This window comes from Perna viridis, chromosome 6, assembly GCF_037379345.1.
Source record: "Perna viridis isolate PV_CMFRI_1.1 ecotype Kerala chromosome 6, ASM3737934v1, whole genome shotgun sequence".
NCBI lineage: Eukaryota > Metazoa > Mollusca > Bivalvia > Mytilida > Mytilidae > Perna > Perna viridis.
This window is the reverse complement of record NC_142450.1, coordinates 42131270-42146342: the sequence shown is the minus strand read 5'-3', so window position 1 is coordinate 42146342 and position 15073 is coordinate 42131270. Positions and strand designations below refer to the sequence as shown.

At 32.6% G+C, this 15073-nt stretch overlaps 1 protein-coding gene across 5 annotated transcripts in view; it reads left to right on the top strand.

The window, feature by feature from the left end:
- LOC148615033 (serine/threonine-protein phosphatase 6 regulatory subunit 3-like) overlaps window positions 1–15073 on the top strand; it is a 41781-nt gene that overhangs the window by 22751 nt on the left and 3957 nt on the right. For 2 of the 5 annotated variants that reach the window (XM_088589629.1, XM_088589628.1), the window contains exons 13-25: window positions 422–486; window positions 1371–1489; window positions 1960–2045; window positions 2865–2954; window positions 3485–3582; window positions 3843–3903; window positions 4170–4312; window positions 9679–9800; window positions 10709–10898; window positions 11352–11428; window positions 11655–11844; window positions 12180–12305; window positions 12559–12603. In XM_088589629.1, coding sequence (XP_088445755.1) covers window positions 422–486; window positions 1371–1489; window positions 1960–2045; window positions 2865–2954; window positions 3485–3582; window positions 3843–3903; window positions 4170–4312; window positions 9679–9800; window positions 10709–10898; window positions 11352–11428; window positions 11655–11844; window positions 12180–12305; window positions 12559–12603 — 1412 coding nt within the window. The remainder of the gene's footprint in view (window positions 1–421; window positions 487–1370; window positions 1490–1959; window positions 2046–2864; window positions 2955–3484; window positions 3583–3842; window positions 3904–4169; window positions 4313–9678; window positions 9801–10708; window positions 10899–11351; window positions 11429–11654; window positions 11845–12179; window positions 12306–12558; window positions 12604–15073) is intronic. The other 3 variants (XM_088589630.1, XM_088589631.1, XM_088589633.1) reach the window with 3 other exon arrangements.

The window sequence follows — 15073 nt, the reverse complement described above, 5'->3', positions numbered from 1 at the left end:
TAGTCTCATTTCACTATCAGACTTGATGACACCTTAGAGTCACTATACATGCTGAACATGATAAAGTATATAGTTTACTACTGAGAGTTCTCACATTAGGGCTTTTCCATCAAAACATATTGGATACCCAGGGAATGCACTTTAATTTGCCTCTATGGTAGGTTATTTCTTAACAGTTCAGTGTAAGAATTCAAAGTATTAAGAATCCTAATTTGCTTTTATGGATGGTTACTCTAAATTGAAAGTGCCTTCCCTGGGTACCTCATATGTTGTAATGGAACAGCCTTCACTGGAATTATGGCACTTGCAATCATATTTCAGTTGTTCTCTTTTTGGAATTAATTAGGTGAAATGTTTTAATTTTTTTTTGCATTATCTGGTCACATTCTGTAGTATGCAATTTGTTCTTTTATATTTTCAGTTATTTTCTGAATTTCATATACTACAAAAAATAATAGATGTTTGGGAAGAAAATGATCAACAACAGTAAGTATGAAAAGTTAACTTAAAATCTTGTGAATTGTCATTAATAACATAAAATGATAAGTGTTAAAATATTGTTTTAATTGTATTATCTTTCTTTTTATATTAGGTTGTTTTTGGGAGAAGTTTTTTGAATGGTTTATATTAAAATATTTTAAGTTGATGAGAATCCTGCCATTTGATTGGTTTGTTGACAAAACTCAACATTGTTTCAATTGTATAAATTAACTTGCTATTTAGGCCACACCCACCTTTTACGGAACTATTTTTTGTTTGTCAACATCCAAAACAGCATTTTCAGTCACATAACGTTGAAACGTTTTTGTGACAATAAATTATTAACTAACTTCATGTCCGCCAGGTTTATGTTAAATTCCTGCTTTAATAACTGTGTCTTCAATTTTGGAAAATAACTGAACATTTCCCAGTGATGAAATGACAGCGTCTTGCCGCTGATTTTTAAATGGCGGCCAATTTGTTTACTAGAATTACTTTGGCGGGAAAATTAAAGCTGCTGTTTACTCAGTGTTAATAAAGTGATGGATATATCATTTTTTAACATTTTTAATAAAAATATAATGAATGTATTGAATTTCTGATTAGTTTATACGCTATAACCTAATTTGGGTCCGTTTATGCTGAATAATCTGTGAAGCGTATAAACTAATCAGAAATTGAATACATTCATTAATTATATAGGTACATACTTTGCATTAAAAGTAAGAAGAACAGGATAATAAATTCAAAATTGAGTTTAATGAATAAATGTTTTGGAAAAAGTGCCTTCCAATCTCACTGCATTTAATCTATAATAAAAGGAGATTGAAAGATCTTTTTTTTAAAATATAATTTCTTATCTTATTCAACTTCTCTTGTTTTATTTGTAGGAGTAGAGATAAAGGAAGAAGGCGGGGTTACATGGGTCATCTTACTAAAATAGCCAATGAAATAGTTGCTGTTGTTGAAAAGGGTGAAAATTCAGAAATTGTTAAAGAACAGATAAGTGGTAATTAAGAGATATGGTTTCCACTTTATTTGACACTAATAAGTTCCCCTCTTCAATCAGTTGTAACTGAAATATGCTGTTACATTTGATAAATGATGTAACTACACAATTTCAATAAAAGAAACATTTTTTTAGGCTTTTATTACTAGGAGATATTACTAGGTTGATATGAAGACGAAAGCTTAAAAAGAATACCGATGACAAGTGAAGACCGTTAAAGGGACAATTTTAGTAAATATTATACCACCCTCTTTTCAAGCAAGGGTATATATAATGATCATGCTGTTCATCTATCCCCAGTTCCAATATGTAACATCTTTAAAATCGCTGGATTGAATTTAATGAAACCTTCACACATTCATTATCACCTGATACCAATTTTGTGTGATAATTTTTTGAAGCCCTGTAAACAAAGTTTTTGTAGAAGGATATATAAGAATTGTTATTAATGAAAATATTTTGTATTGCAGATACTCCAGAACAGTATAAAGAGCAGTGGGAAAAATTTGTTTCAGGGTCATTAGCTGATATTAATAAAAAGAATGCAGTAGAATTAGTAAGTGATCAATGTTTTAATATGAGGATGTTATTCTTGATAGAGAAAGTTAGGATGACAAGTTTATAACATGTACAAGTAATGATAAAATCTCATTCCCTGTCTAATACTGGATATTTATCTTGAAAACTCAACTTCACTGAACTACAATAATGAACGTCTTTTACTAGTTATGGTATGTTCATTTCAGTTAAAATTGTTTTTATCCTATTCATACAACCTATAAGGTTGAAATTCCTCCATACTCCATCCTTTTACTTCCTAGCAATGTCTTGCAAGCAGCATGTTCCTGATGAGGAAAACCAGCAAACCTGGAAATCCTTTACAAAAGAAGTTTAAATGATTTTTGCATTCCATTTTTAGCATTTTGAATGGGCACATCTGGTTAACAAAATTGTGCATTTTAAGTTGTGAAATGAAACTTAAGAATTAACCATTGAAATGCCACTACCCAATTTAGTTACGTTGAAATGTATTTTGTATTCCATAAAATATGTGACGTAATTGAAAATGAGTGGTCACTTTGAAAATCATCTATAATTTAAATTGTTTTCTTGGGATTGAACCAAAATTTAGGATTTTTATCATTTAATTTACAGTAGGTTAAACTTCCTCTTTGTAATTAAAAGACATGAAATATTTTTAAAATCCTGTTAAGCGTAAGCAAATTTACGGTGACTTCTTGTGTGTCAGATGGGCTTTAATAAAGTCAGAAAATAGCTTGCCAGACAACCTCTAGCATTGCTGTAGTAGTATTTATCCCTGCTGCAAACTTTTTAGTATGATAAAATATTATTCTGGTGATAATTTTTGTTACAGATAAGTGGTCACCATTTAGCTTCCAGCAGTGAAGATGATGACCCAGATTTTAAAGATATTGCTTTCCCAGCAGATACAGCATTACAACAGGTATTGGAAACTGATATAATAAAGCATCAAATCTGTAAAGCAGTTCCATAAGCTTGAGAATAAGACCTGTCTGATGAATATTACTAGTAGCTGAAATCATATATAGCAAAAATTACAGCTTATAGTCAAACTTGTCCTCCAGCTGTAAAAATTTAAAACATGATAATGTGGTTTCATTATTATTATTCCTGTAGTATTTTCATGGGTGTTATGGAATCAGGAAATCAATAATTCAACAAACATTTATCTCTATGGATAAAACAACTCAGACATTAAAACTTTAGTGAAATCATACTTGATAATTGATTTTAGATAATGTCGCCCCACAAACCACAAAGTCAAGTACTCCACCAAAAGTTGATTTTCCTTGAACAACGAAATCAAATGAAACCACAGTACTTTAACTTAGACCAATCCGTGAGTGTAACATGTTTAGGTTTGAATTTCTATCCAAGGTAATATATTTTAATAACTAGAATGGCAATTCTGACCTTAATTGATGAATGACTTATTTTCTGCATGATTTTTAGGCCTTCTCTGAACACCAACTACAACAAATGACTAGTAATTTTATTGATCAGTTTGGTTTTAATGATGAAGAATTTGTGGAGCAAGATGATAAAATAGAGTGAGTATTACTTGAGTCTTGTTATCTGTTGAAATCTATTCAGTAATCCTGATGTATTGCATTTTTTAAATCCACTTTCGGCATACAGTGAAGTGTATTTTCATATGTGGTTGTCTGATATAGAAAGTCCTGTTTTTTTAACCTGATGTAAAATTAGCCATACACTATGCTTTCCAAATTTTTATGATCAATTTCTGCTCATGCAGTACACTTTTACATTTGTCAGCATTTGTCATGATTTAATGTTCTCTGTATTTTAGTTCTTCGTTTAATGAAAGAATATCCAGTATAGACTTCAACATACAGGCTAATGAAACTGATGTAAGTAGTTGTTTATAACAGGAATGGGCATTTTTTTTACTGAACAGTCTTTATTCTGCTATCTATTTGGTGACTTTTAAGTCAGAGATTTGTCTGAAATTGTTTTTAACCAAAGGAAAGGGAATAAAGCTCTCTAGAAAGGATCTTCCATCTTTGCACGAGAAAAATTGTCAGTATTACTCTAAAGAAAATCAGCATTTGAATTTCAGTTCTAGAAAAGTTCTAGAAGTGTGTTGTCATTGTTAATAGCTGTTATGACTTTGTAGCACCAGACACAATCAATGTTTGAACAAGCATGTAGTGAACGTATCCAACAGTTTGATGATAATGACAGTGATGAGGATATATGGGAAGAAAAGGAGATTACATTCTCTCCACAGGCTCAGCAACAATTACCTAAAAGGTCTGGGTAAGTCTGTGTTGTGGCAGGGTGGCTGGTTAGTGTAATTGTTTCTTATGAAAACAGTTTAGTGTAAAGTGCAAAACTTTCTGTTTAAGAGACATAGCCTCTTTTAAGAGCTTTCATTTACTTCACTGATATCTGACTTCAAGTGAATCATTACATCATCTGCTTGATAGCCATTGACACATTTAGACTTTAATAGTGTATTGGTTAGATTACTACATATAGATTTTTATTCTCTCCTGAAAGAAGTTGTGTAAAGATATTATATTGAAGCTACCATTTATCTTTTTGTAAATACAAACATACCTTGCCAATTCCATGCAAATTTCTTTTTTTTTTTTTAATTAAAATTTAAAAATTTCCTCATCCTGGAGGAAATCTGACATAGCAATTCATAGTCAAAGGTTCCTTTTCTTAGTGCTTATCTTACTAGGTTTGAAGTATTTGAAAGCTCAGAAGCCAAACATTGATAGTTTCAATGAAGATATTATATTTGAATTCTTATAAGTTAATTAAAGAAATTGATGAAATGATTTTAGTTGAAACAATTGCATAATTTGTAACAGCTTTAATGGAGCTTTATTACTAGTTAGCTATCCACATGTTTTATTTGACTAAATCTTTTGTGCCTCTATCATATTTCCTTTTTTAGCTCACCTGGCGGAAGGCCAAATGAGCTTATGCCATCACTTGGCGTCCGTCGTCGTCGTCGTCGTGGTGAACAAATTTTAAAAAATCTTCTCCTTTGAAACTACTGAACTGACAGGTTTTAAACTTGGCATGATTGTTCCTTAGGGTGTTTTGCACAAAATGAACTTTGGGATTTTTGATCCATGAAAAAACAGCCACTGTTACTAAAAATAGAACATAGGGGTCAGATTGCAGTTTTTTTGCAAATAACTCAAAAACCGTTGCCTTTAGCAAATTTTTGGCAGGATAATATTGTTCAGCATCATGAGACGGACTACTGCCAAAATTTTCAAAACGATTGGTCAACTGTTGTAGGAGTTACGACCCCTGAAACAGTTTTTTTTTTTTTGCATTTTTTGCATGTGCAACTTTGAAAATCTTCTTATCAAAATCCTTTGCACAGAATTTAATGAAAGTTGGAGTTTATGTTCCTTAGGGTATTACACACAAAAAATTATTGTTGGGATTGTTGATTCATGAAAAAACATGGCCGCCAATAACTAAAAATAGAACATACAGGTCAGATGGCAGTTTTTTGCAAATAACTCAAACACTGTTGCCTTCAGCAAATTTCTGGCTGGGTAAAATTGTTCAGCATTATGAGATGGACCTATGCCAAAATTTTCAAAACGATTGGTCAACTGATGTAAGAGTTGCGGCCCCTGAAACAGTTTTTTTTTTGTATTTTCACATGTACTACTTTGAAAACCTTCTCAAAATCCATTACACTGAATTCAACGAAAGTTGGCATATATGTTCCTTAGGGTATCCCACACAAATTGACCATTGGGATTGAATCATGAAAAAACATGGCCGCCATTACTAAAAATAGGACATAGAGGTCAGATGGCAGTTTTTTGCAAATAACTCAAAAACCATTGCCTTTAGCATAATATTGGCATGGGTAAAACTGTCAAGCATCACGAGAAGGACCTATGCCGAAATTTTCAAAACTATTCATTGACAAATGTAGGAGTTACGACCCCTGAAACAGTTTTTTTGTTGTTTTTTTTCCCCATGTACAACTTTGAAAATCTTCTTCTAAAACCATTTAAGATCATTGAATGAAAAGAAGCGTAATAGTTCTTTAGTGTATTGTGCACAAAATGACTTGTGATTTTTAATCCATAAGTAGATATGGCTGCCTATACTAAAAATGGAACTTAAGGCTCACAAGACAGGACCTATGCCGAAATTTTCAAAACTATTCATTGACAAATGTAGGAGTTACGACCCCTGAAACAGTTTTTTTGTTGTTTTTTTTCCCCATGTACAACTTTGAAAATCTTCTTCTAAAACCATTTAAGATCATTGAATGAAAAGAAGCGTAATAGTTCTTTAGTGTATTGTGCACAAAATGACTTGTGATTTTTAATCCATAAGTAGATATGGCTGCCTATACTAAAAATGGAACTTAAGGGTCACAAGACAGGTTTTTGAAAAAAATTCAAAAATTGTTGCACTTAGCAAAATTCTGGTTCAGGTCATGAAAATGCTATGAATAATTTTAGTTGATTTTAACTTAGGCTGTCTCATTCCTCAAGTCTTTCAAATAAGCAAATGGTTAACCAGGTGAGCGATTCAGGCTCTCTTGAGCCTCTAGTTTAATTATTGTTGACTTTTAGTTTAACCCAATTTTATCCAAAAATTTGCATGGCATGGACAGTACTTAACAATTAGTGCATGTAGTAGTGCTATTTTGTTGGGAGTGGATAAAGGAAATAACTCTATATTGACTTGAAATAAAAACAGTATACAGATGATATTTCTTTATACTGCAATCCTTATCATTTTTTAATCAATTTATATTTTTATATGACGTGTTGTTTACATTTCTTCCCTACTTGTGGCCCTCTACAGTGAGGCTACGATAAACAACTAGTTCATGCAAGGGTAGGAAAGTAGGCGGGGCCTAAGTGTTATATACTGTCTCTGACAGTATATCACCAATAAATATACAGTCAACACATTTTTGTTGCTCAAATAGAACGATTGTAGTCTGAATGTATATTCGTCTTTTTGAGTAAAATTAATTAAATGATTCCTTCATAAGTTAAGGCTTTTACTGGGTTGTCTAGTAATTATGTGAAATGGTTGTAGCATTAAAATGCCTCACATCACTGATTCTTTCACTGTAAACCATAACAATTTTGAATACATGGGTTAGCATGAGGCATTGCTTGTTACACCATACTGTGACAGTACTTTTATTTGTATGTACCAATTTTCATGGTTTTGGGAAAAATTGTCATTACATAGAATCTTGAATTCATGGATTTGATAACTACCATTCCAACAAATGGTAAATTTCCTTTTTTTTGCAAAGCAAATTTCGTGGTTTACCCAGCCCACAAAAACCACAAAAATTTGTACCCCTAGAACTATAATACTTTCACAGTAATATAAGATGACAATTATGGTACTTGTATTATTACTCATGTTGATTTTACTTAAGTATAAGACATTCTAACTGTCACTGATGTGAACTAAGTTAGGAAGGTTATACTTTGATTCCAATAATTTCAAAAAACTTTTATGAAGCTTGTAGGTTTGCCTGAATACATTATACATTATATAATACTCAACTGAAGTTTTTACTAATTAAACCCACCCCCACCCCCTCCCCATCCTGCTTGAAAAGTGGGAGGTATATAGTGGTCAAGGTGTCCCTCTGTTGTCTGTTAGTCCCCCGCTTTTATCCACAACTCCTCTAAAACCACTAATTGGAATTTCATTAAAAAAAAGCTTTCATAGATTTTTTATTACAATGATGCCTGTTTTTATTTGCAACTCCTCTGAAACCACTGAATGGAATTTGATGATGAAACTTTCACATATTCTTTATTACATGATGCCAATGTGCACCTTGTTAGCTCACCTGGCATAAGGCCAAGTGAGCTTATGCTATCACTTGGCGTCCGTCGTCGTCATTGTGGACAAATTTTTAAAAATCTTCTCCTCTGAAACTACTGGACTGACAGACTTTAAACTTGGCATGATTGTTCCTTAGGGTGTTCTGCACAAAATGATCGTTGGGATTTTTGATCAATGAAAAAACATGTTACTAAAAATAGAATATAGGGGTCAGATTGCATTTTTTGCAAATAACTCAAAAACCATTGCCTTAAGCAAATTTCTGGCAGAGGTACAATTTTTCAGTATCATGAGATGGACCTAAGCCAAAATTTTCAAAACAATTGGTCAACTGATGTAGGAGTTATGGCCCCTGAAACAGTTTTTTTTTTTGTATTTTCACATATGCTACTTTGAAAATCTTCTCAAAATCCATTACACAGAATTCAATGAAAGTTGGCATATATGTTGCTTAGGGTATCCCACACAAATTGACCGTTGGGATTGTTGATTCATGAAAAGACATGGCCGCCGTTACTGTAAGTAGAACATAGAGGTCAGATGGCAGTATTTGCAAATAATTCAAAAACCTTTGCCTTGAATGAAGTTCTGGCATGGGTAAAATAGTTAAGCATCATGAGAAGGACCTATGCCGAAATTTTCAAAACTATTCATTGACTAATGTAGGAGTAACGACCCCTGAAACAGTTTTTTTTGTTTTTTTTTTCACATGTACAACTTTGAAAATTTTTCTAAAACCTTTAAAGATCATTGAATGAAAATAAGCATAATAGTTCTTTAGTGTATTGTGCTCAAAATGACTGTTGTGATTTTTAATCCATAAGTAGATATGGCTGCCTATACTAAAAATGGAACTTAAGGGTCACAAGACAGGTTTTTGAAAAAAGTTCAAAAATTGTTGCCTTTAGCAAAATTCTGGTTCAGGTCATGAAAATGCTATGAAAAGCATTTTCTGCATTTGACAATTTAGTTGATTTTGACTTAACCTGTCTCATTCCTCAAGTTTTTTAAATAACAAATGGTTAACCAGGTGAGCAATTCAGGCTCTCTTGAGCTCTAGTATTTTGTTTGTTCACCTCAATTCTTAAATCACTTACAGGATATCCCATTTGATTTCTTGGGAGGGAAGTGGGGGTATCACCAACTGAGCTTTGCTCATAGTTTATCCAGTATATGGAGATGTGCATACTATTAAGACATTATTTTTGGACAAAATTGTAGAAATAATGGCTGTTGAATTTGGGTATTTTTCAGCAAAACTTGGGCTCATGGACTTGCAGGATTGTTATAAAACTTAATGGGGTGTTAAAATACCATATTGGAATGTGCATATTGTCAGGAATTTATGTTTGGACAAAAATTATAGAAATGATGACTGTTGGAACCAAGTCATTTTTCAGCATTACTTGATCAGATGTATTGTTCACAACTCCTCCTTCACAACTTAAGAGGATTGTAATGAAATTCAATGGAGTGTCAGGAATGAGTAATAATCTGCTATAGTGTTGTCAACAACAAAAAAATAGTATTGATTGTTGTTTGAGTTGGGTGTTTTAGAAATGACTGCAAATTGTGTGTCAAAAGTGCTTAATCTATCTACCATAAATTTGTGTCCAATATGAATCTTTTGTCTGCCATGGTTCCTAAATGTACATGGTTCAACCGGCTGCAGGGGGTATTAATCATGTCAATATCTAGTTGTGCTATGACTTACTTTTCCATAAAAGTGGGTCATTGTTTTGTTTTACCTTTTAAGGAAATATCCTCAGTTGTTAAGTGATTTGTTATTTGATTTTATACTACAGACGTATGGCAGAAGCTAATGAAGAAGATTCTAGTGATACAGACAGTGAGGAGGAGCTGGACTCCCCTCGAAAGATCGTACAACAACCTACCAGTGAAAACATGGATGTTGATGCTAATGATGGTAGGTATAGTAGACTTTTATCTGCTCATGCCGGGTTTGACATTTACTTTTGCACCAACTTGTTCACTCAGACAAGGGACACTTGTCCAAAAGTCAAAACTGCTACCCCTGATTTTCAGTGCAATATTAGTTATGTAGGTACATTATCAACCATCCTTTAAAAAATTAAAAAGTTGGTTGAACTGCCAGACCCTGATGACAGACCTGTAATTTTGCAGAAATATTTATATTAAAAGTATGAGTTTTACTGGGAGTAGTGATTGCACAAGTATTTTTCTTTGAATTTTATTTGTAAATGAGCCTTAAAATATATCAAAAATAACTGCTTACTTTGATGAAGTTTTATTGCAGTATTTTGTCGCTCATTCAATATTTTGATCACAAGAGCTATATATATTTCCTTGCTTAAACAACAAAAGTAACCAATGTTTTTCATTGCCTGACAAAAATAACCAGGTGGCACACACAGCAATGCTGTGTGACTCTCATGATTGTCTGTTCAAGATAATGTGATCTCTTTTGGGATAAGAGTGTTTTGGTAGTTAAGAACATATTTACACTGTCATTTTTAAAAAAGGAAATGATTTTACTGACAGTAACAAAGCAACTAAATGTTTCAATACATTACACTTTTTTTACTTGAACGATTGGACAAGCAAGGTGCCATTTAATCACATAAACTTGTCTAGGGCAATCATGCAACCGTTAATGTCAAACCTTGTGATATTTTTCTTTTAATTTTGCCCATTTTCTCTTCATATTGACATTTTATTGAGAGCAATAACCTTCAAGATTTTTCATTTGTTGAAGAAAAAAAAGCTACCATTTTTTAGAAAATGAAAGTTCATTTCCATTTCACAAAAAAGCCTCTTAAAATTCACTTGATGATGGAATTGGTATGATTTCAGCATGGACAGCCAACTTTGAAGATGCTCAAATGGATGGCACTCCTGTTGCCATGGATACATCACCATGGTCAAGCACTCCTTCATCATCTGCTGAAAATCTACAAGAAAAATGGGCAGATTTCTCTGACAAAGTACCAAACACTGCGGAGGAGAAATGGGCTGACTTCAGCAGTATTTCTGATATGAGCAGGTATAAAAATCTCAATGTCACTCCCTGATAATAGTGTATATTTTATGATTAATTGTTAAAATTTGGAACTGTATCAAATTTGTATGCTGAGTCCATTTTTGCTGACACTATTCAGGGTTAAACCTCTGTTGTGGTATCAAGCTGTGCTCTGTAAAGCATTTTATTGTTTGTATACCATAAAAAATAAAAACTGTTCTCAATATTGAATATTCTCTTTCAAATGGGTGGATGCTAAAAACTTGTGTGGACAGTTGTTTAATGTAAAATTACTCTTAAAAACCATCAAAATTACCTCTTATTAGAATTTGATGAATTTTCTATAAAAGTAGGATGTAATGAAAATTCTCAATTTTTTGTCTTTCACATTTTGGCACTTACTGAAACATGAAAATTCTGCTGTGGTCTAGTAGAAGACTTGCGTTGTGCTTAATTAACACTATATGATTTTTCTAGAACGGATCCTGGTCCCAGAAGTAGTTCCCCTGTAGCTATGGATACTACAGAAGCCAATACTAGAACCGCTGCCTACTGTAAGTTATATCACAAAGAACAGTTGAAATTTACCTTCTCTAACATATTATTATAGTCTGATATTCTCGCAAAAAGACATAAAAATTATCATGTAAATGATATGAATTGGGATTTGTATAAAATGTAATTCATAAGTAAGTTGAGTTTCTGCTTCCATGATATAATACCTCAACAACTTGCATAACTTTGAAATAACTTATTTTGATTTTTGCTTAATTTTTCTAGTAGCAAAAACATCCCCTGCTGATCTTTTGGTTACCTCAGTTGACAGTACAGAAGGTGAAGATGGTAAGACTGTTCAGCAAGAGGAGGTATCTTCTTCTGAGGATGTTGCTCCATCATCATCGGAGGAGGTAGTTCTTACCACAGATGCCACTCCTTCATCATCTCAGGAATCACAAGATAATAAATCAGGGTTAGCATTTGTTTGGTTCCTTTATATTGGAATCCTAGGTCTGAGGTTTTCATGGCTTTGAAATGAATGAGAAATCATGTAAAATTTAATATGTCCATGAGTATATGAAATGTTATGAATCATGTTTTAATTTTACATTTTTATCAACATAGAAAATTATCAAACAATGCAGTATTTTATATACCATATATACATTCTGAACTATAAAAATAGGATAAAGATTTTTCCCTATTAATTGTTTATAATGCAGTTATCCATTGCCTTTTTCTTATAAGTTGAATCATAGTTGTAATTAGATAAAGTTGATACAATGGGATATGTTATTGTCTCTGTAGTGAATCTGATGTACCCAGCAGTTCTACACAGACTGATCCTAAAGAACCCACTGAGCCTCAAACATCTGATGACAAGACATCTGAAGATGTATCTAGTTCCTGTAATCCTGAGGACAAATCAGAAAAGTAGGTACCATAGACACCTAGAAAGAAAATTTTAAGTTCCTTTTGAATTTTGTCAGCCTAAATACATTTCTTACAATGAGTTTCACAATGAACAGTGTTTTAAAATTGGGGATCAGCAGACCATTACACATTATCATGTATTTATTGTCCTTTTCATACATATTTTAGTTAGCATCTGTACATGTTCAATTTTAATATCATGCTGACTATATTATATTACATCAAGAATGTAAATGTGTTTTGCTGCTTAAAGGTGCGACTCCACCCAAGCTGAAGATGAGCTTAATGACAATTTTAAGTGAGTCTTGTGCTTATAAATGGTGCATGGCTTATATTATGTTGTATCTTAGGTTTTGTGTGATGCTACCATCTTATTGTGTACCATTTGGTGCAAATTCAACAGTTATTTGGTTATGATTTATTGTACCCCTGTAAATAAAGTTAGGAAAGTCTGCTTTTGCTTATGTCTCCATATCTTATAAATTCAACTTGGCCTAAATTGCTCAATAGATGTTAACCCTTGTCATGCTTAGTATTTCTGAAAAAAGTATAGATTTCGATATTTTGCAAATTTATACAAATTGGTTGCACAATGATACTGATGTTGATTGTTATATATAAGTTTAAGATGGGTGATGACGGGTTTGGGTCGTGCGAGGGTGGACTGGCAAACACAGTAAAATGGGTCTGTCACTCAAAAATGGTCATTTTTGTCCATTTCTGGCCATTTTTTGTTACCTGTAGGGTTCAACAGGAACAAAACAGGAACCAAAGCTTATTCATCCCGCAGCCTGTATCCCGTGAAGGCCACTGAAGCCAAATAAGGTTTGCTACAGTCACGAGTGGGGAGGTCAGGAATCGTCTGAAGGATTACTCATGTAAAAAATGAGGATTTTTTAATTTTTGGCCTCTGGCCTTAAACCGGAAGTAGTCTATACATGGGGTTGATAATAAAAATGGTGGTGACAGACACCATTCTTATTCAGATTCCAGGCAAATTAGAGCACTATAGATTAATTTTGCTCTGTCAAGGGGCCAAGAAATGAACCTTGTACCCTAAAAAATCTCACTTTTTTGGACAGTGGAAACTCATGTCCTCTTCTTTCAGCTCTCTAATCATTATTTTTTTTAACAAACTCTGTATCAGATAGCCTCATTTTAAAGCACAGTCATAATGCAGATGGACACAAGTTGTGCTTTCCTAAACTAAGATTAACGCTGCAAGAACCAATAAATCGGAACCAGGGTCAATCCTGTATAGGTCTGGGGGCAACAAGACAAGGTTTAATGAAATTTTAGAGGAGGGTTAGCAATTCTATGAAGTTATTCATAAGAAACATAATTAATTTTTGTCATACTGTCGCAAAGGGAGATAATCCAAATTGTGGTTACACATTTCAGCATTATATAGCACAACTCTTTTTGAAGAGTTCAGTGGATTATGATGAAAGATTTTTAACAAGTTTTTCATTTATGCTCATATGCCTTAATAAATATTAATAGTATCAGGTAACTGGGCAATTATCCAGCTAAAAAGTTCAACATGATTAAGTTCCATTTGATGTGGGGGTATTCTTTTTGTGAGTTTGCACAGATTATTTTCAGTTAATCATTAAATGTAAAATAATATCTACAGTTCTAAAGTCCTAAACATGGGAAATTGTATCTGGTTTGTTGTTGTTAAATGTAGTAGGCTTTACAGTGTAGATGAATTCCCACTTTAAGTAAATTTTAAGCAAACTGTACAAGATGTTCAGGAATGGATACTGTAAGCATATTAATTTTCATGGTGTTCTAACTTTCTCTATTTTTGCGGCTGCCTCAAGAACCTGCAAATATATTCACATTTCTACAATTTTGAATAGAAACATTGTTTTCTGTAAGGGTCTTATTATTCAATGCAATCAATGAATTTATAATAAGTCTGTTATAAAAACGTATATGATAAAAAACATGTGGGTTATAGTTTCTATTTTCATGATCTTGTTTATATAATGATTTGTATCAATGATAACAGAGAACCTATCAAATCAAAGAATAGAATACTGTGCAAACATTCTATTCACTAAAAGAACAAATGTAAATGTCAATCACACGCTGAGAATTGTCAATAAAAAGTTTATTCGTAAACATGCAGTTAAAGTGTCAAAAGTCAATCCCAACAATTAGCTTTGGCTTGGGCAGTTAAGTGAGTTCTTTTTAGTTTTAAATAATAATATACTGTTAGATTAAAATGGCCAGAGGAAACTTTATATGTTGACTTGTCTATTTGTTAATGTCATATAAAAGACAGTCATTAATTTATTGAAATATTAATGGTAAGAAATCAAAAAGAGGAATCGCATATTGTTGAGACTATTGAAAAAACTTTATTTCTTCAACCTTGAAACAGCTAAAATTAATATGTTTATAGTCTTACATTTTTCCTGGCTTACCTACCTTGATTGTAGGCTTCAAGTTCCTTTTGTCTTTAGATTATTATGAGAGATGTAATGATATTATCTTCACCATCATTGTATTCTGATTGTACCATTAAACAACATGGCTTGTTGTTACTCAGAAGATGAGTGATTAGGTATCCTTTTCTCTTTAAAGTTTTCTTTTTGATTAAGCATACATGTTTTATGTTCATTATGAATCAGTTTCAGCAATGAATGGAATGCACATATATTTATACCCCTGTCAACAAAGTTCGTTCGGTACATAGGAATCACATTCCTGTCTGTCCATCAATCTGTCCACATTTTTTGTATGTGCATTTCCTCCTT